Source organism: Drosophila gunungcola, chromosome 3R (assembly GCF_025200985.1).
Source record: "Drosophila gunungcola strain Sukarami chromosome 3R, Dgunungcola_SK_2, whole genome shotgun sequence".
NCBI lineage: Eukaryota > Metazoa > Arthropoda > Insecta > Diptera > Drosophilidae > Drosophila > Drosophila gunungcola.
This window is the reverse complement of record NC_069139.1, coordinates 10,017,872-10,043,984: the sequence shown is the minus strand read 5'-3', so window position 1 is coordinate 10,043,984 and position 26,113 is coordinate 10,017,872. Positions and strand designations below refer to the sequence as shown.

The window sequence follows — 26,113 nt, the reverse complement described above, 5'->3', positions numbered from 1 at the left end:
AATTGTTTTGCAGTGCGTTCCGAAAATTAATATAAAATCTTATATTATTCAATCGATAGGTTCCTTAGAAAAAAATGTTGCAAATATTATATTTTTAGTTTTCTTTTAAGATTTATATAAGTACAACTTTGGCGGAAAGTCCTTTGAGTTTTATTAATGTAAGAATAGGCAATTAAAGCTTGAGCTTGTTTGCTTTTGGACTTTAACAAATTATAGAAAAAAATACCTTTAACCTTAGGTACCTCTTTTTGCAGCTAATGTTGAACAAATAAAAAGGCAAACAATTTTTAATACATTTTCAAAAGCTTTGTTTAATGTTGTCGCAGCTATTCACGCGTTATGTTATTGGTACATTTATGGTATTCCCAAATGTTAATTTAACGTAGGAAGCTTGGTATTTTTTAATGTAAAGGCCGAGGTCACACCGATTCCGACGTCTAAATAAACTTTAAAGCAGTAAAATCAATGAAATAAGTGGAAAATAAGCGTGAGTACCCTCTTAATAATCGATTTGTGGCCGCTTTTGTCACTATACGGCCGAAATTCGCCACAACAATGCTTACTTAACTGAATTTTCCCCAAAACATGACGCATCTGCGGCGGCTCCATGGCTACGCCTTTCCATTTGTGCCGGAACCACATGCACATACACACTCTCACCGACCGTCGACGCCAACACAAACGCACCACACGCAGAGGGCGAATAAACGGAAAAACAGAGAAACCAAGAGGAGCAGAAACTGGACAACTCGACACCATGGCACATCTTCTGGAGAACCAACTGTTCACGGCGGCCAAGACCATTGAGCAGCAGCTGGACCAGCAGCTTGACCGCCTGGACAACCTAGACTCCGACGATCTGAAGGCCCTTAGGGAGCAGCGCCTCCGCGAGATGAAGGACCTGAACAACAAGAAGCAGGAGTGGCTGAGAAACGTAGGTGGTTCTGTCCGGGGTTGTCATATAAGCAGGTCCTACGATCTACATAGCGTTATGGACTATTTTATTAAGCAAACGACGAGATTATTCACTAAAACTTTTTGAGATAAGCATTCTGCGTATGCACTTCCCATTTTTGTTTTATATATTGACCTAAACCAAACCAAAGAATTACGGAGATTATCATTTTCTCCATAAGTACCAATAAGACTCCTACATTTTGCAATTTGTAATGTTTCTAAAAAGTGAAATGGTATTTTACGACCGGTTCCAATTAGCCTCTGATATTTTGCAATTTTGTACTTCGGTAGCAATAATTTTAATATACATTTTGGAGCCCTTGGTTTCCCGTAAATATAAGAACTTAAATGACTAAAATGAGGAAAAAAGGTAAACAACTAGTAATAATAAGATATTATTTAAAGTCTCTCAACTGTTCAATTACTGAACTCAAAGTCTTAAATCTTAAAAGTTAACAAGTTAGTAATTCAAAAAACTTTTAACTATCGCAATCATTAGCTTAAATATAAAAAGTCTCATAGTTTGGAAAGTTATACTAAATATTACATTCTTTCCTCTCCATTTAACTCTAACTAATGGTTTCAATATCTACTTTTTAGGGTCACGGCACCTACACCGAGCTAGCTGACGAAAAGGAGTTCTTTGAGATGTCGAAAAAGTCGCCAAACATTGTGTGTCACTTCTATCGGGACAGCACTGAGCGCTGCAAGATCGTGGACATGCACCTGAAGATCCTGGCCGCCAAACACGTGGAGGCCAAGTTCTGCAAGGTGAACGCCGAGAAGACTCCCTTCCTCACCCAGCGGCTGCGCATCAAGGTGATACCCACCATTGCTCTGGTGAAGGACAGTAAGACCAAGGACTTTATTGTGGGCTTCACCGATCTGGGCAACTGCGACGACTTTGCCACGGAGATGCTGGAGTGGCGCATCGCCCACTCGGGGGCCATCGATTACAAGGGCGATCTGATGCAGCCACCAGATGTGAAGCGTAAACCATTCATCAACCGCCCACAGAAGACAATACGCGGCGGCTACGACTCGGATGACTCCGATATCGATCTGGATGACTAACTACGGGCAGCCCGTCCCACACTCTCTATTCCCCCAGCTCCAGCTCCAGTTCCACACTCCCACACAAACACTCAAAAGCGTTGGAGAAACGAAAACAGACACACACAAATCAAAACCTAGCACATGGATCTAAACCAATTAGGCGTACTTTAGCGTTATTTATTTAATTATACAATTCCGATCACTCTGCTGCGGTCCCCATCGCCACATAGTATAAGTGGCTATTCGGTTGCCTTTCCCCCGATTATGTGCTTTAATAACTATCTGTTCAATCAGCCGCCTCGAAGGCTGAGCCACTCTAGCGAGCTTAAGCGTATTCAAAATTTTATCTTTATGGTATCTGCAATTCCAAATCAATGTGCACCTCTCAAGTATATATGTTTAGTGGAATTATAGTTTTACAAATCGCTCTCGCTCCTGAAAGCGATAAGAGTAAAACAAAAAACAAACAAACAAACAGCATAAAAGACAAACAAAAACTCATCTGGCATATATATTTTTAACAGTTCAACAAAAGGTGTACTGCATTTCCTACTGTAGAGGTAACTAACACATATTGTACAAGTTTTTTATATTTATTTTTGTAATTCTACAAAGCATCAAAGGAAATCAAATATTAAATTGCATGTTAAACACAAAGCAACCGTACTTAATTACAAGTGTCTTGGTAATTGGTTATAAAGATGAATGGTTTTTATTTCAGATAAAACAAGAGAACGTTCTTGGGTAGCTTATTTCCATAAAATTGAAATTATTGTCAAGGCAGTTTTAAAATTATTTTTCACTGGATACCGTTAAATGTGAAATGATTATTTAAATTGAGTTTGGTTTAAAATAAGCCCTAATTTTTCTTCAAACAAGTTTTGAGATATCACAAAAATGAGAATTTTTATCAATGTAATTTTAACCAAACCTTTAAATTTCAGATTTCACAATAATCGTTAAACTGGAGTTTAAGATATAACCATTTAAGTTAATCCAGTGATAGCACTTTTGTGTACAGGAAATTTGGTGTGTTTTTTAGATGCAATATTTAAGTTTATGAGATTTTCAATTAGGCGTTAATATAAGGAAAAACAACTATTTACCGCCACAATAGTTTTTTTTAATGATAAAAAAGTTGTTTGCTTCGCATGTTGGTATTTAACAGCTGATGCCGAGATTTAAACATTCCTCCCTTAAAACAGCTGCTTCATAAGGGTTGCCATCCCTGCCGAGTACAAATAACGGAAAGGCCGCCAAGGGTAAAAAAAAGGGACGCCGTGTGACGCTATTTACCTGAAATGCAACGACGCAGTAATCCAGCTTGCTCGCCATAAAGTACGCCAACGCCAAATTCACTTATGTACATATACCTGCAATTATAGTTTACGTTTGTCAGAATATTCATGTTATCATACAAATAACGAGGTAAACAAAACACGGGCCAGCACTCGCATCGCGAAACTTGAAGAGTGAAGAGTTATCCAAAATGGTACTGGCTCCAGAGGTTCGGAGTATTGTGAAGGCGCTCAAGGGGTCGAATAGCTGCGAGGAGATAGCCCAGATCCTGGAGTGCGACGTGGAGAGTGTGGTGAGCTGCATCCGGGAGTGTGAGCTGCTCGAGGGCAAGACGGCCACATTGAGATTGCCGCAGAGGCCAAAGGCTGTTGCCATGCCAGTTGCCACGCCAGTTGTCGCCCAGGAGGAGGAGAAGAGGCGCGAGGTGGGCCGACCCAAGGTCCTGGAAAACCGGCAGCTGGTCGAGCGGATGCTAACCGATCATCCCCACTTCACCTCCATCGATGTCCAGCGGGAACTGGCCCGGCACGGCATCGAGGTGAGCCGTAGAACCCTACAGCGCAGGATCAGCGAGATTCGCTCCAAGAACAACCAGCCACAGACGGGCTCTCCGTCGCCCAAGAAATCCAGCAGCCATGGCCTCAGCGAGGAAGCCAAACGGAAGAGATTGGCCTGGGCCAAAGCCCATCAGGATTGGACGGTGCGCGACTGGCGCAACATCTTCAACATGGACGATCTTAAGTTCGTGGACGAATCATCGCCGCCCAAGGAGATCTTCCTGGACACTCTAATGGGACCCGAGGGCAGCGTGTGCAGTGATCTCAATCTCCTCGAGCAACTGATGGCCATCATCCAGCCCAGGATCCAGAACCAGGCCCCCAACAATGTCGGCGAGTTCCGAGCTGTTTTGTACGACGTTTGGCACTGCGACCAGGACATGGTGGACAAGATCGAGATGCTCTACGAGTCGATGACGTGGCGGGTCTCGGCGGTCCTCCGCTCTGGCGGGGATCAAACCGAGTTCTGCTAGCCCAGCTATAGATCTAAATTGTAATACGAATTCCAAATGTTGGATTAAAAATGTACAAACATTATCATGTTTGATTACTTTATTAAGTTTTTAGTGGCCATAACATGTACATGGTACACTCTGAATGGTTTTCATACTCTAGTAATTAATACTTTTTCGACAAATTGTAAAACCTTTTTACTTTTGACAAAAGAAACTTATAAATAAAGTTATTGTAATTAAAAATATTTCCTTATTTCCTTTTCCTTATAAACATAATAAAAAAGGCTCGATTAATTGTGATGTATTTTATTTAAAAAATACTACTAAACTCTACATTTTCAACCAATAATAACATACAAATATCTAATCTTTTATCAAACTGTCTTATAAAGCTCAGTAACTGTTTAGTTTACTTGAATCGACTTTGATCTCTTCAAGCATGACCATAAATATTGTAGTACAACGCCTATTGAATATACTACTCCAATAACTATGAAATAAAATGCGTAGACCGTGAACTGCTGGAAAACATCAAGATTTAGATTCGCTTTCTCTGAGACGACAGCGAATGTGAGGATGCATTGCAGGATGAGGCCAACAAAAGTGTTGAAACCGAACACCAGAGCGAAGCTGTCCTCCAATAAGCTGCTGGCCAACTCAGAACTACAAGAGCAGAGGTTTTAATACACATTGGTATAACTAATAAATGAATTTACCTGGCCACCGTTATGGTAAAGGCGAATAACCCGCCGTAGAGCACGTAGCCCAGGTAGGAAAGGTATATGTTGGCGGTCCAGCAGGAAAGGAGCACACAACCGCCCTCGAGGATCGACAGAAGGGCCATCGAGAGCAGGCTGCTCCTGGTGCTCAAACGTCCGGCATGGAAGTAACCGGCGAGGAGGGCAAAGACAGCACTCAGAAGGGTCAGAGCCACGTCCACAGCTCCATTCCAAGCAATCTATTCAGGATAGCTGAAGCGTTAACTATTAACTCTTTGGTGGCGTATGATTTACTAACTGTTGGCTCATTCTCGAAAGACTTCCACACCACCTGCATGTAGGTGGTAATCTGCAGAAATCCAGCCAGGCTAATGGCGTACCATAAACTCCATTGGATTACTTGGCCATGGGTATAGGCACTACGGAAATGTGACCAAAGGAGCTGCCAGGCTGGTATCTTCTCACTGGGACTGGACGATGCCTTCGGCTCCATTTCCTCTGGCTTTCCCTGATCTAAGCCCTTCTCCTGGGCTCCAGTATCCGCCTTTGTGACTTCGGTTTGGTTGTGGAAGTACAAACTCTTTTCCACTTCGGGCAGGCCAAAGGCCCAAAGCAGTGCCGCAACCTGAGCTGTTACGATTAATTGGATTAATTAGTAATCAGACTATGTATGTTATCTCTTTTAGATTGCTGGCAGGGAACGTACAGGTCACGGAAATGTAGAACAGTTGCTTGTAGTTCATCCACTGCATGCCGATGACCAGCTGGGCCAGGAGTCCGGCCACCAGTTTGCCCACGAACATGGCCGCCCGGGTGTGCGAGGTCACCCTGGGATAGTACTGCTTGTCCACCTTGGCGTAGATGTACGAGTAGTAGGCCACCTCGGCCGCCTGGTAGAAGCCATAGAACACCTCCACTGCCTGCAGGCCACCCAAAGTGCTGGTCCAGATGAGCGTGCCCCAGATGCAGATGCCCGTAATGGCATTTGCGATGATCACGGGTTTGTATCTGCAACGGACCAACAAATGCAGGGCTATTGGCAGCCAATAAAGATTGCATTTAGGTTATTACATGGCATATACATATACCTGAGTAAGTCCGTTATGAGGAAGACGAAGATTAGGAGCGACAGGTAGGCGTAGGTGCCCACCGGATAGACGGATCGGTTGACCTCGTCCTGGGTGACGTGGTACCACTCGCCCATCAGGATCTCCGCATGGTAGGGCTCTGAGGGGCGGAGTTCCCGCAGGAACCCGAATATGCAGAGCACCCACGATATCTTCAGCCAAGACTCCATTCCGCCACGATCGTCGACGTACATGTAAGTCTAATCGCAATATTTACGCTAGCCCGCGAATGGCTGGCTATATGTCTGGCAGGGTGAAGCTTCGACCAGCTATTATAATAATTGCACATTCTTCCGAGGGGTGAGCAGGCTAGCTCCGAGTATAGAGATTTACCTTCGACGTTTGTAATCAGCGCCGACCCATTCGCGATTTACGATTTTGTGCAGGGGAAGCGGAGCAAGGGGTGGTTGTACGGGAAGTTTCCGCTTACACCGAGCATGATCACGATCTTGAGTTGCTCTCGGCTGGTGTGGTTCCCACTCCAAGTTGGCCATATCAATTATTAACTAATTAGCCCATTAACGTTGCACTTAAGGGGATCTTGCTTTAAAATTCTCAGTCAATCTAAAAAGAGCCAGTCTGTTTATTAATATTAGTGAAATCTTTTATTGCTTTCAATGTTTAATAACAACACTGATAAGTTTATAATCAGCAAAAGACTGTTTGTAAATGGAACCTAAATTGTTCCGGGTATATTATCAAATCTAAAGGGAATTCCGCTCGTTTGATTGCTTCAAGAAATATCGCTTAAGTAATACTTAAGTCCAACTTACCAACTACCACTTACTCCCTGATGTTTATATATAATCGACTTTTTAGACTTGGAAATCGCTATCAGCTATCAGGGTACCTCATCCATCTTGCCCCTAAATAAACTAAAGCCTTTTAAGTTCGATAATCGTTGAAGCCTATTAGTGAAACACAGAGTGATTCTATAAAAGCTCGGTATCTTTATTCCGCCACACTTGAGAATGATTGTGCGCTTTGTTAATGAAAATCTGCACAAAATACTTGGAACTCGGCAACAAATTGCAGGTAAATAGATGACTTGAGTATTCTGGGAAGACAATCAGCCATCGCGGAAAACCATCTAATGGTATACCATCAATAGGAACAGGCATTTCTTAAGTAACAAAGTTGTGACCTTAAGTACTTGCTAAATGCATCTGGAATCAATCCATAGAATTCTCCAGCTTCTCGATATCGCTGTCGCGGCACCAGATCCACTCAACCAGCACGGACATCAGATAGAGCAAGCCCACGGCAATGAAATAAAAAGCATAGACCGTGTACTGACCAACGGGGTCGAGCTCAAAGCCTGTATCCGTGACAAGGATCATGGTTAAGAGCGATTGGAAAACGAGGGCCACCAAAGTATTGAAGCCGAAGACTAGTCCAAAGCTGTCCTCTTCCAGATTTCGGGCCACCTCAGCACTGCAGAGTTTAAAAGGAGGTTAGGATTATAAAAAACTGCTGGATGTCAGAGTATGCTTACCTGGCCACCGTGATAGTAAAGCCGTATAGGGCACCGAAGAGCACAAAGCCCGTATAGGACCAGAAAATGTCCTCCGTCCAGCAGCAGATCAGCACACAGCCGCCCTCCACGGCGGACAAAAGGGCCAGGATCAGCAGGGAAGTTCGTGGTCTGAGGCGACCAGTGTGCAGATAGCCGGCAGCCAGTGCACACAGTGCGGCCAAAGCTGTCAGAACAGCGTCCACGGCTCCGTTCCAGGCTATCAGAGGCTCCGGTTCAATTACTTTCCACAGAACCTGCATGTAGTAGGTAACCTGTAGATAGCCAGCCAGTCCAATGGCGTACCACAGACTCCACTGAATGACTCGCGGATTGGTGTAGGCATTGCGAAAGTGAAGCCACAGGAGACCCAATGCTCGGGGCTGCGTGGGAGTACCCTCCTGATGCTGATCCACCACCTCCAGGTGGCCTTCTCCGGGCAACTGGGTCTGCTGATCCGCACTGGGCAGCTGCTCCCGATGGAAGTAAAGACTTTTGTCCACTCGGGGCAGGCCAAATGCCCAAAGCATGGCAACTAATTGAGCTGCGAATGAAATGCAATTAATTTCTGTAAATAAAACAAGCTCTAATTTAATTTCTTACTGGCCAGCGTTATATAGTTGAGCTCTCTGTAGTTCATCAGCTCCAGATAGAGCATCAGCTGCGATATGATCCCGGAAAGCAGCTTGCCGGCAAACATAGCCGCTCGGGTGTGGGAGGTTACCTTGGGATAGTACTTCTTGTCCACTTTGGCATAGATGTACGTATAGTAGGCCACCTCTGCGGCCATGTATGTGCCGTAAAAGACTTCTAAAATCTGCAGTGAAAGCAGACTGGTGGTCCAGATGAGCATGCTCCATATGATCACACCAGTGGCACCAATAATGATGATCAGGGGCTTGTACCTATTAAACAAATGAAAAGTTATTGTTGAGAGTTCATCGATTTTATAAAAAATCTCACAATTTTAATGTTAGAAATTACATTAAAAGCTTTTCACTACAATTTGAAATGGAAACCAGTGGGACAGTACACATGACCATTTTGTATTTACCTGAGGAAATCTGTGATCAGGAAAACAAAGACCAGCTGCACCAAGTAGGAATAGGTGCCCACTGGGTAGACATCATGCGTTAGCTGGAACCAAAACAAACTATTATTATTGTGACTTGATTATTAGCAAAACTATACTTCGCACCTGATCCTCTGTGATATTCCGCCAGGGACCGAGCAGATATTCCGTGACGTAGGGCTCCGACGGACGGATCTCGCGGATGCAGCCGAAGACGCACAGCAGGCAGGAAATCTTAAGCCACTCCTTCATTATAACAATTGTGTAACGGTCACTGACGTAACGCGCAACGTAACGACTCGTAACACCACTAGATCTGACGTAGAGCGGCTGATTCGGATGCCGTTAGCCGGCTTTCTGCATCTGGACAGGTGAAGCTCAATATATTGCCTAGGTTCACGGGCAATCTGGTGTTTCATGCCATGGTCTCGTCGTCGTCGTGGGCTCAATCTAATCTCTTCACTACGCGGATCCGAAATTATCACCTCCAAGTGCCCGCAATGTATTTACACAGAAATCGCTGTTAGATAATTGCGAATTTATAATACGGTCTGTCACTCCATCGTTTACCTTTGGAAAGTCATATCATATACAAACAATGGCATTTAAAAACGCACAGGTGGGTCGGTTTTCCAATTTTCCAGACACCCTACACACGTGTTGAATGCTTAAAACTGAATGATCGGCAATTTCCATAAAGCCGTTGTTATCGATTTGTCGCCAGCACATCACTTTGGGCAAAATAAACATTTATTCACCTTATACGGCAGCGGCAATTAAAATCAATTGACTTCTGAGCCATAAATAAATTCGATTTCATGTTTGTTGCGTTGCCGGCTGTTACGTCACGCGAAAACAACAACTACGACGCAGCATCTGTTCGCTGAAACAGCTCGAATGGTTGGCAACGCGGGTCAGCTGTTCTGTTCTCACCTGGCCTTTACAGCTGTGCTCAAAATAATAGTAGTCAATAGTTGGAATTTAATTTAAAACCTTTTAATAATTAATTTAAAACTTTATAAAAAGTTTCTTTTTAAGAAAAATGTTATTTAGTCTTTATTTAAATTGATTTGTAGTGTTATATATATTGAAAGAGTGATTAATAGATTCAAATTCAACTTACTGAAATTGAACAGGACTCCACAGTATACTTATGACGTTGTGTAGTGTTATCCTTGAACCAAATATGTTATTCTATTGTATTGCAACATAACTATAAATGTGAGCACGGCTGTAAATGCTTTGTAAGCTTAAAAACTTTTGCAAGAATAGAACATGCGATGCTCTGTAAATATTTTCCAAACAATTATGTTCTACCCATCAAGAATATACCACTTCTTAAACATAGATATTGTAAAAAAACACACGTTTATTTAGCGCGCTCAGTTTAAAATTAGTAATTAGTTGAGTGTGGTACAGAGTATTCGGACTTGTATGCATATCAAACAATTTTAGAGGCACAAAACGTTAGCTATTTACACAAACAGAGGGGCAGACGTAGAATTTAGAAGGGGGTTTTGACTGACTACGAGCTAAAATTGGCCACGGAAAGTTAGAAAGATACACGTAGAAAAGTTCTTAACAGCAACGGGACACTGAGGTTGGGCTTCTCTGTTGTCCGTGGATGGTTAACCTTGGCAAGGGGGTTCCCCCAGTTTCCTCACTGCTGCGCAATGGGCGCCGAGGTGGGCGTGGCCACAGGCGGGGTGGAGGTGGCGGGATCCGCGTTCACGAACTCAATGGAGGCGGAATTGATGCAGTAGCGCTTGCGGGTCGGCTTTGGACCATCCTCGAAGACGTGACCCATGTGGGCGTTGCAGCGGGCGCAGCGTACCTCGGTGCGTATACGTTCTGGATGTGCGATTAGTAGTAAAATATTGCCCCCTATTTAGTTTGCAGTTTGCCATTTTGTGGGATTAATTGGATACGTTTTGGTTGTTTTTTTTGTAGCGCATTTGTTTCACATTTTTTTTGTTTTTTTTTTTACAATATTTTGATTTTTTTTTTGGATCGTTTTTCAAGGTTAATTCAAAGTTTTCGTTGTAAACAAATCAACAGAAATAGAAAATTGATTGCAAAATGGATGAAAAATGAAAAGCACAGAAGAGAAAAACAGAGACAGATCGAAGAAATAACGGCAAATAAATGGGAGGTGCATCGAAGAGCGAAGAACGAGGCGAATGAGGAGGTGCAGGAGAGAGCGATAAAAAATAATGGACGGCGGCAGTTGAAAATAATGAAATGAAATCAATCACATAAATTAGGTGAAAAAACATGACGGATCAGATAAATTGACAGTTTTCCGAATGATTTTGTGTACATGTTGTTTTTGTTAATTAAGCATTTTATGTGTCGTATTTTGTGTGTTACAATTTCAGCAATGAGTAGTGTTTTTTGTTAGCAAAACAAACCCCCAAATAACGTTTACAGGCGTACATTTAGTTTTTTTTTTGTTTTGGTTTTTGTTTGGTTTTGGAAGCGAGTTAAAAAAAGAGAAATAGAAAATATACGAAAATACACATTATTCGAATTGCTTGAGACACTCTATATAGTTTATGGATAAAATGTTGGTTACAATATTGGAGTTATGTTATTTAAAAAATCATTGACCATGAGTAAGAAGCAATGAAATCAAAATCATATAATTAACCAAACTACAACACCAGCAAATAAAATACATATGCGAAATATTTTAAAATAAAAGCTCTTCACACTGACAAACATATACATACATAAATGGCCCTGGCCCAAAAATAAAGCCAACCGATCTTGGATAGTGATCGAAATGGGAATATGAAATAAACTCTTATGTTTTCCATTTGTTGGTTGTGGATTTATAACCGAAAGTGGGGTGAAAGATGAAATTCAACCGAAAAACGTAGATAAACCAAATAAGGAAACCCTAGACTGATCCTTAATACATTTGTAGCTTTGCGCAAACATAACTTCATATTAAACATGTAAGCTCCTACGAAATATGTTAATTGTTATTTACCTACAATAGTTCCTAGGATTGGGAATGCTAAAGAAGTAGAGTTTGTTGTTCTATCAAGTAAAAGATGAGGGTCAACCAAAAAGAGAGCTCAAGCCAAAGCAAGAAATTATAGATTCCTTATTTCGTTTACAAAACTGGCATAAACTTTTATAAAATTTCTCCATTTTGCCACCATCCGACAGTTAATATAGGGGTTTGAAACCGAAACTGAGTAGACTTAAAATTAGGTAAGGTAAAATAAAAGATAAGTAAATGGGATCTTGGGCTTGATCTACAACACTAATCTCTCACTCCTCGTTCCGTAGTACATTTCCAAACACCGTTCTTGTACAAGCTTTGTTTCTTGTTAAACTTTTTGTTGCATAATAAACTCCTATAAAATTGCTAAATATATTTTTTCAGGCATGAAGCTCCTAAGAGACCCCCAGAGAAGTGCTGCAGAGATCCTTCTGCTCTGAATCCCCGCGGAGCATATAGTGTATCGTCCAGGTCTATATAGGGCTCCTCCGGATGTAATCTTCCTGGTGGTTATTTCTTGGACGAGGCCGTCGGGGGATCCGCCTTCGATGGCGCCGCACTTTTCACAAAGTCGATGGACGCGGAATTGATGCAGAAGCGGCGGTGCTTGGGCGGCGGTCCGTCGTCGAAGACGTGGCCCATGTGGGCGGAGCATCGGGAGCAGCGCACCTCGGTGCGCACCATGCCTAGCGTTTTCGAAATGACTACTGTTGGTTTAATCGGTTTAACAGTGATACTCGGGGTTTTGGGTACAGATTCGAAATGAAATTCGTTTTAGTTTTTTGTGTGTGTTTTTGGTTTCATTTTTTTTTTTTTTTTTTTTTTTTTTTTTGAGAGAAAGAAATTTTGAGAAAGTCAGGCGGGATAGAAGAGGGGGATAAGAGAACACAATACTCGGTTAGGAATTAATTTTAGTCGCTTCTCCTCGCTCAGTTGCACATTCAGGTGCTGCAACGGCAGCAGGAACACTCACAAGACACATTCAACGCCACAAGACTAGACAGTAAAACAGTATAACAACAGCAAGGCCAACGGCACAACTACAGTGAACTCTGGGCAATGGAACAGGTTAGGGACGAGTTCAAGTCTATGGTCAAGACAAACAAAGCCAAAACATAATTACAAACAAGGCAACACATAACAGCACAGATCGGGAATGAGTTATTTAACTATTTCTTGGTTACATTTTACTACGTTTATAAGCCTCAATCTATAGTCCCAAATATCTACTCTTACTTAATATAAAAGCCAATAATTATTTTTTTTTTATGATAACCAATGGTTCTAAATGATTGTAAAGAATGCATACTACAGACCGCAGAAATGGGCCACTAACTCAAAGTTATAAACTTTTTTATGTACCTATAAACGTAGTAAACTCTACTCGTTTAATCTTATGACCGCTCTTATTTACGCATGATAGCTATGCATGTTTTTTTTTTAAACCAGACAGGGCTTAATTGTCACCTAGTCTCAACGCAAATTTCATTCTCAACTTTTGGGTGCGGCAACGAAACAGCAACTCAAATAAAAACAGAACTCAAAACGGTTTGCAAATAACAGCTAAGAGTGCGGAACAATGTTTAGGCCATCTAGTGGCTAGCTGGCCGGGAAGTGGGCCGCATGGGCGGTACGCACCTGGTATGCTGGCGTCGCGGTGCAGGGTGACCTTGCCCTTGTCGAGGACGTCGTTGAAGGCCGGCCATCCGCAGCCGGAGTCGTATTTGGTGTCCGAGCTGAACAGATCCTGGTGACAGACGATGCACTGGTAAACGCCCTTCTCGTAGTGCTTGTTGTAGCAGCCTGCAGAGTTCAGAGACATAATAATTTAGTTGCAGTCTTATTAACACTATTATTTCCTGTACTCTACTGTTGTTTTGGATCGTATTTGATTTTTAAATGCTTCACATTAGATGGGTTTAGAAAAGATTTTTAACTTCTACAATCAAATGTGTCCATCTAGATTCGATTTAGTCCAAATATATATGTTTGACACACTAATAATAACTTTAAAGGATGTTTTGAATTCATTTTCTTAATAAGTCAATATATCTGATATTAATCAGAGATTTAAATGCTTCACCTCCATGATCAATTTAAATAAGGGAAGTAAACTATTGCACAGAAGGATTTTCTAAAGTAATCTAAGCTAGGGTGGAAAGTATTCTGTTGTTGATAGTTTAAGGGATGGCCCACCTGTGAATGGGCGCTCCGTTCCTGCCTCCTGGGTAACTTGATACTGCATCGGAGTCAGGCGCTTGCGCAGCTCCTCCTTGTTCACCGTAACCTTCTCGCTCTTGTTGTCCATAGTTGCTCTGCCGGAATACCTCTTCGTCGGGTTGTCGCTGTCTTGACGTGAATCTGAAATTCAATACTTCAGTGTTTATTCTGCGGTTGAGTTATGTGTGTGCTTTTCTGTACCCGCCTCCTGCTTAGCTTACCACCAGAGTTGGGTAATGGAAACTGAGTAATTGCTGTGGGGGCAGATTTATGGTTGCCAAGCTTCTGTGAGATTTCCCTCGGTTATCTTTTACTTATCAGAGGGACTTTCAACAACTGGGCAATCAAATAATTCTGATTTAAATGCCATTTTGTAGCACACTACCCGATAAGAAAAAGCTGATTTGGACTATCTGCGATGAGTTGCGAGAAATATTTTCTCAAAACACATAATCATCATGTTTTGGTGGAAACTCGATTTGAGCCATAAACGAGACGAAAATAACTTGGCTTTATAACCTTGATAAAGAAAATAACTTATAATATGTCCTAAATATATTGCATATTAAAAATGGCTGCAATAAGTTTGGTAAGTGCTACCTTTTGCTTTTTATAGAAAATGAAGAGGTTAAAAACGCCTAAATTATATATGACTAGTTAATTCTACATTTTTGTCTTAAGGATAGATTTGGCCTTTTTTGAATAGGTATTTTTATTTTTTTGTGTACATTGTAAAGCATTTAATGTACACGAAAATGGGAATTAGCATTTCCCAATAAAGACATAGGCTAGAAATAGCAATGAAACAAATAAATTGTGTATTTTTTCCCCAACAAGAATGTAAAAGCTTTCACACAAAGCGTAGGCGGTGTATATACATATCTGATCACTTCCAATTCGGATCATTAGACCCCACATATAAGGAATTCCAGATTGGAGTTGTGCAGCCATCGAATTTGTATACAAACATCGCGGCTAATTGGTGAAGGTGTAAACAGATTTGTTAAGTGCAGCCATCAAATGGAGTGGAGAAACAAAAACGCATTCGGCCAAAAATAGTTTTTTACGCTGGCCGCCGGCAATTAGGCAAAGTGGCTCCCAAAGAAAACACACGAAAGCACACAAATCGGAGGTGGTGGTGGGGTAGTCACCGATTATTTTGGGTTTTCCGAACGCAACAATAGAAAAGTCAGCGAAGTGTGTCGCGGGCAATTGAAGACAATGAATTAGTTTCGAGCAGAGGCTGAAAATAGCGGGGGAAATTGCGTTTGCTATTATTCGTTCATAAAGAATGCAAACGAGGCGGCAGTTTGAACTAGAAATTGTGTCTAAAATTAGAGGATGGCCAATCGATGCGAGTGGAGTATTGTTTTTGGATGAATGCGGGACACACCCACAGGTATTCCAAACAATTTCATTTTTTCCACCTGTCACTCACCTGAGACTGAAAAGTAGCGGTTTGTGGCGAAGATTCGAGTGCGCCGCAGTGCGTGGCGAGAAAGTGAAAACATTTTCGGCCAATTTCGAGCGACAACTGTCTGGTTATTTAATCAAAAAAAAAAGAAAAGCGTCGGAAAGTCAATGTTTTGTCTACTGCGCCCACGCGAACTAATATTTATGCAATGCGCGTTGCCACTTCCGTCTTTATTCGTATTTTTATTTTTCCGTTCTATTTTCGTTTGGCTTGCACCTTGTGTTTGTGTGATTTGCAGGGAGAAAGCGCATTAGAGAGAAAGCAACGCTCATTAGGGGAAAACGTAGTCGTAGTCGCTCGCAATTCTTCGCCAATGTCACTAGAGAAAAACACACACAATCACATTTTTCCACACTAAACACGCGTGTCCTTGGATTGTTTTCCCTGGAAAACTGCTCACCTGCTAAATAGCGCCTGAAATGGTGCTGCTTTGCTTCTATTTTTGGCCTTTTGTTTATGAGTCCGCCAAGCGCACAGCAAGCGTGCGTCGCAATGTTGCGCAGCGGTGGAAAATTAAAAACTAATACAAAAAAAGCTGATCGAAAAACAGCTGCCCATGAAACATTAAAACAGCTGGCTGTCAGCGTTGCCAATCAAGTTGATGTTAATCGATTGTATTCGATATTTTCAAAACATCGGTCTAATCGATTTTTGAGTCAATCTAAATGTTGCAGTATGGTAGCACTTTTTTGCAAACAGCTGACTTGCCGCGCTGCCAACCACTGCGAAATTGGACAGTTAGCACGACAACTCGTCTGGCAACGCTGGCTACTTTGTTATTTTTTTCGCCATAAAATGGTTTATCAGTATTAAAATCAAATAAATAGGGGAAATAATTACAACAGCCTTGGCAAGTTATCACATTTGGGCCACTGCCACGAGCCACTGCCGCAGTTTGAAAAATGTGCTAATTGCTTGAGCAGGCCGCAGAAAAGACCACACGCAAAGAGGGCGTCAACAAAAAGTTGTGGGGGAGGAAACCAGAACAAAAAGACCAGGAAAAGCGATAGTCATCCGAAAACTGCACTGAAAACCGGAAAGCGGAGCTCCCGAGGCGATGAGCAACCACAGATACCACCAGGGGGGCAACTACATGCATCCGAGGATGTCCTACCCCCACCACTTCACCTACGTGTCCTCGTGCGTGAAGTACATGATCTTCCTGCTGAACTTCCTCTTCTGGCTCTTCGGCGGCCTGCTCCTGGCCATCGGCGTGTACGCCTTCATGGACAAGCTGAAGGACGGCAACGGCTGGGTGAGATTCGACACCGTCTACGACGTGATCTTCAACATCTCCCTGGTGATGATCATCGCCGGGGTCGTCATCTTCTCGGTCAGCTTCGCCGGCTGTTTGGGCGCTCTGCGCGAGAACACCTGCCTCCTGAAGTTCTACTCGATGTGCCTGCTCATGTTCTTCATCCTCGAGATGACGCTGGCCATCATCTGCTTCGTCTTCCCCCAGTACATGAACTCGTTCCTCGAGTACCAGTTCACGGACAAGATCATCCACTCGTACCGCGACGACTCCGACCTGCAGAACTTTATCGACTTTGCCCAGCAGGAGTTCAAGTGCTGCGGTCTCAGCAACGCCGGCTACCAGGATTGGAGTGAGTAGAAGGGATCTGCACTTTAGTCATCCAAATCCTATGGTTCCCGCCATTAAGAACATAAAATTAAACTTAAAACATCAGCGCCACATGGTTGAACCTGGATTTGAACAGAACTGAACAAAAATGGACCATAACTTACTTCACTCTTGTTCATCCTCAACAACTAGTTTAGGTCCAAACTTTGCTTCTATATATCCATTAAAAAATTTAAATAGGGTTAGGCCAATTTAAATAGCTTCCACTATTTACTATTTTTTTGGGCATGGTAATTGGCCGAATTTCAACAATTAAAGGGTGGATTATACATATGTATGTTTCTTTTCTGTGTCAAAACATTGTTTCGTTTTCCAATGATCAGTGGTGCAGGCATTTAATCGAATCCATTTCGCCCCAAACACAGGCAAAAACGAGTACTTCAACTGCTCCTCGCCGTCGGTGGAGAAGTGCGGCGTGCCGTACAGCTGCTGCATCAATGCCACCGACATCAGCTCCGGCCTGGTGAACATAATGTGCGGATACGGCGTGCAGGAGCAGTCGGTGGCTGCCGCCAGCAAGCGCATCTGGACCAGCGGCTGCATCGAGATCGTGCGCGTCTGGGTGGAGCGCAACCTGTATGTGATTGCCGGCGTGGCCCTGGGCATCGCCCTGCTGCAGCTGTTCGTGATCTACCTGGCCAAGACCCTGGAGGGCCAGATCGACCTGCAGAAGTCGCGCTGGTCGTGAGTGCAATGCCACCATCCGTACATGTACGGATACCCGCCCTGCGAGGACGACCCGTACTACAATTCGCGGATGTGAGGCGGACTGTTCTGGTCCTGCCCCTGCTCAAATAGTTTCAAGCCGAAACCAACTCCTAGAATAATCCATAGCTCTCTGTATACAATCTCTTGTGTTTTCGATCGATTCAAGTTCTAGTGTCCCCCAAACAGTCTAACAATCGTATTCATACTCTTCTAGATCTAAGGAACATATTTATACTCGAATGTATTCGAAAATGGCAGCTCTGTGTGTTTTTAACGACAGCGGAATTCTTAGTCACAAGCAAAGTCGAACAAATTTAACGTTTTACTCGTATATGCAATATCGTACTATTTAAAAGACACTTGTATATAAGCTAGCGAGTTCCATAAGAAATATGCATTTAAAATGAGAACTATATTTAAACGACGAAACCAAAACTGCATGCACGTTTGTTAAACACAACAACATACTAGACTTATTAGCATTTTTAAGTAATTGCGCGCGTGTAAGTGCGTACTCAAATACAGACATTCTATACGTGTAACCATGACTTTTCATTGCGGTCATATCTGGTTTATCCATCTTAATTGGTGCGTAGCATTATAATACTTATAGCAATGCAAATATTTTTTGTTTTTCTAACGTATCAGTCTAATTAGCTTGGCAAAACTTGTTTTGTTCTAACTAAGACGTCACGGATGCTTAGTATTCATGTGCTTTTTGCAAATATTCGATGCTGCGGAGGATGTCCGGCTTAGAGTCCAGTTTGGGTCATCGGGATGCCTTGATAATTATTGACCAATGTCACGAAATATTATATTAAAAGTAGCCACAATCTAGAACAATTTAAAGTCGTCGAACTTTGAGCCCGATAGCCTTAGTGGGCCAAGGCAGATAAGCAAAGCCGAGCAATTATGAGGGGTAAACACACATACGAGAGAGGAACCAGACCCCCAATGCAGATAGTATTACATACACACTGGGTGTTTATTATTCTAAGCAATCGCATGGTGGTATAAAAAAAAGTGAAAAGAAAAACAATCATCTTCAGTACTTGATAATGGAGCGAATGCTCTCGCCCCGGTGCATCAGGTCGAACGCCTCGTTGATCTCCGCCAGCGGCATCTCGTGGGTGATGAACTCGTCCACCAGCAGGTCCTTCTTCAGGTAGTCCTCCACCAGTTTGGGCACATCCGAAACGGAGCGCCAGCCTCCGAAGGCGGAACCCTTCCACACGCGACCCACGACCAGCTGGAAGGGTCGCGTGGAGATCTCCTGGCCGGCACCGGCCACTCCGATGACCACCGAGGTGCCCCAGCCCTTGTGCGTGGCCTCCAAAGCGGCGCGCATGGTGTTAACATTGCCAATGCACTCGAATGTGTAGTCGAAACCACCATCGGTTAGGTCAATCAGGTAGTTCTGGATGGCTCCCTTGTCGGCCACATCCTTGGGGTTGACAAAGTCGGTGAAACCGAACTTCTTGGCCAACTCAAACTTGTCGGGATTGATGTCGATGCCGTAGATCTTGCCAGCGCCGGCCTTTTTGCAGCCCAATCCCACGGCCAAGCCTACGGCTCCCAAGCCCCAAACTGCGCAGGTGCTGCCAGGTTCCACCTGGAATGACATGTTAGGTAACCAATAAGAAAGAGGATCTTTAGTGCACCAACCTTGGCTGTGTTCAGGGCGGCTCCATAGCCCGTGGAGATGCCGCAGCCCAGCAGGCAGACCTTCTCCAGCGGCGCCTTCTCGTTGATCTTGGTCAGCGAAATATCGGCCACCACCGTGTACTCGGCAAATGTGGAGGTGCCCATAAAGTGGAACAGCTGCTGGCCCTTGCAGCTGAGACGGGAGGTGCCCTCGGGCATGACTCCAGCGCCCTGGGTCAGTCGGATCTTCTGGCAGAGATTCGTCTTGCCGCTCTTGCAGAACTTGCACTCGTTGCACTGCGGGATATACAGGGCGATGACATGGTCGCCGGCCTTGAAGTTGGTCACTCCCTCGCCAACGCTCTCCACGATGCCGGAACCCTCGTGGCCCAGGACCACTGGGAAAAGGCCCTCCGGATCGGCACCGCTCAGGGTGAAAGCATCCGTGTGGCAGACGCCTGTGGCCGTGATCTTTATGCGCACCTTTTTGGGAGATTCGAGGTGATAACCGAATCGGATTATCGGGAGTGGAATTTTCCACAGAGATATCTATGTACATATGTACATACCTCATGCGCTTTGGGCGGCGCCACCTCGATGTCCTCGATGACCAGCGGCTTCTTGGCCTCCCACGCCACTGCAGCCTTGCATGTGATTACCTGGCAATGAAATTGACAAGCAATGAATTGTTTCAGCTAATTAACATTCCCGCTGCTGCACTCACCTTGCCCTCGGTAGCAGACATCTTTTTAGTTTAGTGGAAAGTTTTGCGACAAGATCCAATTGGCGAGTGGAGAGCGAATGGCGATAAGGCAGAGGAGGCGGGAAAAGCCGGGCGGTGGCAGTGTGACCAGGTAGCGATCGACGAAATATCCCACAAAGCTCATCTGGAGTCAGAAAGAAAATATCAATTTATACGGCTAGTTCTACAGTTCTTGTAAGAGGTCAACATTATTGTTAAAGACTGGCTTGAACAAGATAATTTTAAATGTTTAAATTAATTTAAACCATATAAAATATAGTGGATACCAGAGAATAATCTTAATGCATGGCAAAAACAATTGAGCAAATCTGTCAAATTCCACAATAAAAAAACCGTTATTTCAAAAGTCTGAAGAAAAGCCGAATTAGAACCGTTATTTTTTTATTGAAAGACAAAAGAGAGTATATTACTGCGATTTATTACAATTTAGACAGGTGTTTAATTAATATTAAACCAATTTAAATTCAGTAGAGCTAATACAGTTGTATAGTGTTAAACAAAATTTTCTTAATACATGGTACTAAAAATTTAGCGGATCTGTAAATCTGCTAAATAACAATTTATCTTTAATTTAAAAGTATCTTAAAAGTTTTAGATTGGTTGAAACCTAAAGAAAAGCCGAATAAACTGTAATTTTATTATTCTAAAGTTATTTTATCAAATTTTGGGTATCAGCCACACTGGCCCCAGCATAATCGAAATATAAACAATTGAAAAATGTCACTGAACTCCAAGCTGAGGGACCTCATCCTAAACACCCGCGTGCCACTTATCCTGGACCAGTTCCCGCTGGAATGGGATTGCTTCGAGGGCTCCCTCCACGACTGGTGCGAGCGTTTCGACCGGGAGGCCACCGAACCTCCGGAATTCGAGCTGATGGCCCTGTCGGACAGCACGACACCCCAGTGGGAGCGGAAGCGGACCAAGGCCAGCCACTTGGGCATGCAGCAGTTCCTGCGCGAATATGGCGTACTGGAGGAGGATCAAACCCACTGGGCGGCATATCAGTACAAGCGTGCCCACGAGATGCCAGCCAGTTGCCTGAAGGGCATCGATTTCTCGTGCTTCGGCTTCCCGGAGCACGGCAACGACTTCAGCCTCTGGCTGGGATCGGAACAGGCCAACACACCATGCCACTACGACACCTTCGGCGTGAACATCGTGGTGCAGGTGCACGGCTTCAAGTCCTGGCTGCTCTTTCCGCCCGAAACGCCACTGCAGAGCACGAGGATTCCGTACGAGGAGTCCAGTGTCTACTGCCTGGAAAACTTCTACGCCCCGGATCCGGAGAAGATGCAGCGTTATGAGGAACTAGGCCGCGATGCCTATCATTGCACCCTGCAGGCCGGCGATGTGCTCATCGTGCCACGCCACTGGTGGCACTACGTCGAGGCCATGTCCACCTCGCTGAGTGTCAACTACTGGGTGCCGCTCAAAGCGGACATGGACCTGGCTCTGGACGAGTTCCTGGTCAAGCACATCGTGGAGAGCTGCGTCAAGGGCGAGAGTCAAATGATAAAGCAGTATCTCCTCAATCCCAACCAGCTGGACGATATCTCGGCCAAGCCCAGCCAACTGTTTGCCCAGTTCAAGCAGGCGGTGCAGAACATGGAAAGCGGTCAGAGCAATCGCAAGCTCTGGGAAACCGACTACATCAGCCAAGCGGATTGGCAGAGCCTTCTAAACAGCATCAACCTGACCGTGCGACCCTTGGAAGTGATGCCCCAGGAGGAGTACAAGCTGCTGCTGAACAGTAACGCCAGGAGATTCCAGATTCCTGGTGCAAGTCCACCCGAGTCCACTCCCATATGCTCCACCTGGGAGCTCCTGGTGAGCAGCATGTGTGCTCCGCGGGTGATTGCCGGAATGAAACGGGAGTTCTTCCGGAGACTGCGACAAAGTGAAACGTCATAGCTGAACAGACAAATCTAGGGAAAGCACTTTACTGTGATACGTGATAATATTGTTGCATATATGAGATTAAAATCCAGTAAGCCATCAACATGTATCATACAATTTTCAAACAGAACCAGAACACGAAGCATTAAATGCCGAATACCATCCCATCTTGCCTCTCCATCCATCCATCCATCCATCCAGACTCATCCGAGGCTCTGCCATGCGATTGACCCTTGTGCGGAACATGCTGTGCACTTGTGGACATGAACTTGATAAGTTTATGGTTAATGGTTTACCAGCCCGGTGGCTTCTGGTTGGGGTAGCCGCCCTGCTGGTTGGCATAGCTGCCGGGGTAGGTGCCATAGTGGCCGGGTGGAGGGCCCTGCGGGAATCCCTGGTACTGATAGGCTGCTGGAGAGATTACTCATTACTGGAAATCTATATAAGTTTGGCTCTATCACTTACTTCCAGGATACGGCAAGGTGGCGTAAGGATTGAAGCTCTGTGGCATGGGCGCGGGAACATAGGCGGGATAGGGCACACCTGGCTGGGCTCCATACGGAACGGGCATGCCGTGCACCTGGGCCGGATACGGAATGTTGCCCGTGGACGCCACTGGTGGCACACTCGGGGCGGAGCCAGGTGGAATATCTAAGGGGGAAAATCAAAATTGATATACTTTTCCATGTCAAAGTTAGGAGAGGAGCTCCTCCACTTACCGCTGCCACTGCCCGAGGTGGAGGCGTAGTGCGAGGGCAGTGCCGGAGTGGCCGGACAAGCCTGGCGACTGGACTCCGTGGTCAGATCCTTGAGCAGCTCCTCCTTCTCCGTCTTGCGGGCAAACACAAAGTCGCTGATCTTGTTCTGGAAGACGACCAACAGCTGTGTGAGGTCGTTGTAGAACTTGGTGCCTTCCTGTAGGTTTCCGGACAGCTCTATGTAGCTGTCGTAGGCGGTGGCCAGTTCCTGGTACAAGGTGTCCCGCGAACTGCCGCAGCTGCCTGTCTCCGAGACAAAGGCACCATGGGCGCTCTGGATGTCGGCAACCAGCGACTGCTGGCGCTCCACGCTTTCGCGCACCTGCTGCTGCAGGGGATTGAGCACCTGGCCAATGCGAGCCAATGACAGAGCGGGCTCATCGATGGCACCATCCTTCTGCAGGGCAATCAAAAACTCGTCCTTCATGTCGAACGTGGCCGCCTTCAGTTCCGACTCCACGGCTTCGCGCTCCGCCTTGATGGTCTCCACGTCGTCCATCAGCTTCTTAAGACGCTGCACGCTGGAGCAGTTGGGATCCACGCTGCCGCTGGCCGAGGGTAGGGACTGCTGGATTTGATCGGGTGGCAGGGACAACAGCTGGATGCCCTTCTGGTTGGCCTCGAACTTCTGGCGAACCACCTTGTCGGCTTCAATGGCATTGGTGATGACCTCGCGGTACTTCTTCGCATTGGTGCGGAACATCTCCGTCAGCTTGTCGGAGCCGATGCGAGTCCAGCGCTCCTTGAACTGAGTCCGCAACTGGTTGTCGGAGTCGCGTTCCTCGTCCAATAGTCGTTCGGTTTCGTCCAGGATCTCGCGGTTGCGGTTCAGCAGCTCGGGCAGATCCTTGAGCAGCGTCTGCACATTCTCAATGCCGCCCTTTTGGCGCACTTCGACGGCCTTGTCCTTCAGTGACGGCGGAAGACCACTGTTGCCATCAGCCGTCTCCACAGCGGCTGGTAGATTTAGGCTGGCCAGCACTGCGTTCAGAGTCTGCGTGGCCTCACGCAGCTTCATGATCTCCACATTTACGATCTCATTGCGGCGCATATCGGAGGCGGTGAGGGCGCGATGCAGCTCCACGGGCACCAGGCTGGAGAAGATGTCCTTAAAGTTTGCTGCCAGGGGCACACCGATGGGCAGCGGCTTGGCCAACTGGGCCTTGCCCGGCGAGGCCAGCGTGCTCAGATCGGGTATAATTTCGTTGTAAATAAACTCATTGTCCTTGGTGGACTCGGCCAGGTTGCGCTTGGCACGGCTGAAGTATTCGTCCAAGTACGTCTCGTTTCCACCGCGAGACTGCGCCGCCTTGAATAGTTCAATGGCATTGCGCAAGCGGGCAATTTCCTCACCAATCTTCTTGGAGGCACGGCACACGAGACTCTGGTACAGTTGGGTGAGGGCATGGAAGCCAGCCTGCTTGCCAGCCACAGTCGGGATCCACTCCTTCTCCCACAGACTGCGCACAGACTCCTTTTGCATGGCACGCAGCACATCGGCGTAGAACTCCTCCGCCTGGCAGCACAGCTTGGCGATGATCTGGTCCTTCATGTTATCTGAGGGTAAGTTAAAGTACATAGGTCATACCCTCGGATTTGATTTTTCTTATAAGAATATTAATCTTGATATGCAATTAATGTATTTGTTTGTTTATAAAGTCTAGGGACTACGAGTTTTATGGTCAAATTTTTGGGATTACAATTTATAATAAAATAATTTCAAAAGTTACAATTGGATTAGATTATAAGTTACAAAATTAACATTTTTTTAAAGATTTTCATTTAAGAGCTTTAAAAAAATCTATTTTAGTTGTTAAACAACGACCTATTTAAAGAGGCTATCAACTGATATAATAGCGATAGCCTTTTGTAAATAAAGAAACTAACTCATAGATAAGAGCAGTTTTTTTCTTGTTGTTGTTTTTGTGCTATAATTTGAATAAGTTTCAGCATACCTTTAATGGCCTTCAAGATGAACACCTCCTGGGCTTGGGCGACCATCAAAGCCTGAAGCACGGTCAGCGTGTCCTGGCTGAGATCGGGCGTGGGCTCCGAAGGCACCGCTGCCGGCGTGGCTCCCTTCAAGTACTGGAAGATGCCGGCACTCTGCTGGAGCAGCTTAATGGCCAGCTTGAGCCCCTCATCCGAATCCAGAGCCTGATTAGCAGCGATGCTGCTCTGAAGGGCGGCAATGTTGAAGAGGACACATACCTTCTCGTAGAGCAGGGAGGTGTGGGCTGTTGAGGATCGGATGGGAGGTCAGTGGTGAAATAAATACGGCCTATGGATGAATCACTCACTCAGGCTGATCTTGCCGCCGAAAATGGAGCCCTTGTCGAAGGCATCCTTCCACTTGAAGGGTATCTGCAGTTCGCTAACTGATATCTTTGTCTCCAGCGCACAGATCTGATCATAATAGCTACGGATACAAAAGAGATGATAATACCCGGAGGCAACAATACCGATTAGTAAACGACTACGTCATCCGATAGCTTGTTTACGTCTGACCACACACTAATACAGAAGCACCAGGTAGCACTATAAGTATGAGTGTGATTGGCTCCTACTTTTCAGCCGGGTGACTCATCTGGAGATCCCCGAAAAAAGGCCACAAAATACCTCCAAAATACTCACGCATATACAATCTCCAGTGAAGCCTCGTATTTCTCAAAGAATTTCCAAATCGCCGTATTGCGTTGTTTCGAAAATTCGTTTACTGCCTCCGCATACTTGCTTTTCTCCTCCTCCGTCGCCCCGTTGTAGGTACTTTGGATAAGATTGTTCAGTGGCTTGACCACGTCCACCTCCGACGGTTTCTTCAGCGGCACGCCCAGAAACTTCGACATCTTTTCCTGTTCTGAGGAGTTGCTTTTTGCCCGTGATGTGATATTAATTAACCGTCTGTCTTTATTCGAACTCCGCTTTGCGGTCTCGTTCTCCTCCAACAGCTGGCCTAGTGATGACACACCGTCGATTGTAGTTTCGATTACCGGGATGGGATGCACACACTGAAAGAAAATATATGGGAATTTGAAAGAAAAGACGGTTTTCCACGTACAAATATTTCTAGTTTAAGAAGAAAGCAATTGTGCATTGAAAGAAAATATAAATAAATTTAAAGGAAAAGGCAGATTTAACCGTACAAGTATTTCTAATTTAATAAAGAGTGTATGAATTAAAATAACCCAATTGTTTAATGACCATTTTTGACTTGTTTTAGTTCTAATTGTTACG

The 26,113-nt window shown here is 44.8% G+C and overlaps 8 protein-coding genes across 13 annotated transcripts; 4 read left to right on the top strand and 4 right to left on the bottom strand.

Annotated features, from left to right (window-relative positions):
* The first annotated feature begins 370 nt into the window (after nucleotides 1–370).
* Nucleotides 371–2,250, top strand: LOC128252294 (thioredoxin domain-containing protein 9). Its single transcript, XM_052979912.1, has 3 exons — nucleotides 371–487; nucleotides 697–934; nucleotides 1,558–2,250. Exons 2-3 carry the CDS (start codon nucleotides 758–760, stop codon nucleotides 2,029–2,031), a joined length of 651 nt encoding a protein of 216 aa, XP_052835872.1. The 5' UTR covers nucleotides 371–487; nucleotides 697–757; the 3' UTR covers nucleotides 2,032–2,250.
* A 966-nt stretch (nucleotides 2,251–3,216) lies between these two features.
* Nucleotides 3,217–4,618, top strand: LOC128252284 (uncharacterized). Its single transcript, XM_052979902.1, has 2 exons — nucleotides 3,217–3,351; nucleotides 3,413–4,618. Exon 2 carries the CDS (start codon nucleotides 3,503–3,505, stop codon nucleotides 4,340–4,342), a length of 840 nt encoding a protein of 279 aa, XP_052835862.1. The 5' UTR covers nucleotides 3,217–3,351; nucleotides 3,413–3,502; the 3' UTR covers nucleotides 4,343–4,618.
* Nucleotides 4,615–9,681, bottom strand: LOC128252021 (uncharacterized). Its single transcript, XM_052979383.1, has 10 exons — nucleotides 8,882–9,681; nucleotides 8,738–8,820; nucleotides 8,287–8,588; nucleotides 7,666–8,227; nucleotides 7,346–7,604; nucleotides 6,132–6,370; nucleotides 5,750–6,051; nucleotides 5,342–5,673; nucleotides 5,041–5,282; nucleotides 4,615–4,987 (listed from the first exon to the last, which is right to left on the bottom strand). Exons 1-10 carry the CDS (start codon nucleotides 9,005–9,007, stop codon nucleotides 4,729–4,731), a joined length of 2,706 nt encoding a protein of 901 aa, XP_052835343.1. The 5' UTR covers nucleotides 9,008–9,681; the 3' UTR covers nucleotides 4,615–4,728.
* Nucleotides 9,682–10,111: 430 nt separating this feature from the next.
* LOC128252295 (methionine-R-sulfoxide reductase B1) lies at nucleotides 10,112–16,042 on the bottom strand. 5 transcript variants are annotated; one of them, XM_052979918.1, is made up of 4 exons: nucleotides 15,863–16,042; nucleotides 13,965–14,129; nucleotides 13,407–13,571; nucleotides 10,112–10,639 (listed from the first exon to the last, which is right to left on the bottom strand). In XM_052979918.1, exons 2-4 carry the CDS (start codon nucleotides 14,074–14,076, stop codon nucleotides 10,416–10,418), a joined length of 501 nt encoding a protein of 166 aa, XP_052835878.1. In that variant the 5' UTR covers nucleotides 14,077–14,129; nucleotides 15,863–16,042; the 3' UTR covers nucleotides 10,112–10,415. The 5 variants fall into 5 exon arrangements, with proteins under 5 accessions (XP_052835878.1, XP_052835873.1, XP_052835876.1 ...); XM_052979913.1 differs by lacking the exon at nucleotides 15,863–16,042 and adding an exon at nucleotides 15,427–15,761; XM_052979916.1 differs by lacking the exon at nucleotides 15,863–16,042 and adding an exon at nucleotides 15,427–15,758 and having other exon boundaries at nucleotides 10,112–10,606.
* A 136-nt stretch (nucleotides 16,043–16,178) lies between these two features.
* On the top strand, nucleotides 16,179–18,357 carry LOC128252283 (tetraspanin-33). Its single transcript, XM_052979901.1, has 2 exons — nucleotides 16,179–17,069; nucleotides 17,473–18,357. The coding sequence occupies exons 1-2, from the start codon at nucleotides 16,520–16,522 to the stop codon at nucleotides 17,793–17,795; spliced, it is 873 nt and encodes a 290-aa protein (XP_052835861.1). The 5' UTR covers nucleotides 16,179–16,519; the 3' UTR covers nucleotides 17,796–18,357.
* Nucleotides 18,358–18,772: 415 nt separating this feature from the next.
* On the bottom strand, nucleotides 18,773–20,325 carry LOC128252280 (alcohol dehydrogenase class-3). The gene is made up of 4 exons (XM_052979897.1): nucleotides 20,184–20,325; nucleotides 20,029–20,118; nucleotides 19,481–19,942; nucleotides 18,773–19,427 (listed from the first exon to the last, which is right to left on the bottom strand). The coding sequence occupies exons 1-4, from the start codon at nucleotides 20,202–20,204 to the stop codon at nucleotides 18,861–18,863; spliced, it is 1,140 nt and encodes a 379-aa protein (XP_052835857.1). The 5' UTR covers nucleotides 20,205–20,325; the 3' UTR covers nucleotides 18,773–18,860.
* A 500-nt stretch (nucleotides 20,326–20,825) lies between these two features.
* LOC128252278 (HSPB1-associated protein 1) lies at nucleotides 20,826–22,224 on the top strand. The gene has a single exon (XM_052979895.1). The coding sequence runs from the start codon at nucleotides 20,940–20,942 to the stop codon at nucleotides 22,134–22,136; it is 1,197 nt and encodes a 398-aa protein (XP_052835855.1). The 5' UTR covers nucleotides 20,826–20,939; the 3' UTR covers nucleotides 22,137–22,224.
* LOC128252271 (programmed cell death 6-interacting protein) lies at nucleotides 22,150–25,843 on the bottom strand. Of its 2 annotated transcripts, none has more exons than XM_052979882.1 (6): nucleotides 25,514–25,843; nucleotides 25,180–25,298; nucleotides 24,835–25,116; nucleotides 22,841–24,436; nucleotides 22,587–22,772; nucleotides 22,150–22,532 (listed from the first exon to the last, which is right to left on the bottom strand). In XM_052979882.1, exons 1-6 carry the CDS (start codon nucleotides 25,723–25,725, stop codon nucleotides 22,414–22,416), a joined length of 2,514 nt encoding a protein of 837 aa, XP_052835842.1. In that variant the 5' UTR covers nucleotides 25,726–25,843; the 3' UTR covers nucleotides 22,150–22,413. The 2 variants fall into 2 exon arrangements, with proteins under 2 accessions (XP_052835842.1, XP_052835843.1); XM_052979883.1 differs by having other exon boundaries at nucleotides 22,150–22,529.
* Nucleotides 25,844–26,113: the final 270 nt, after the last annotated feature.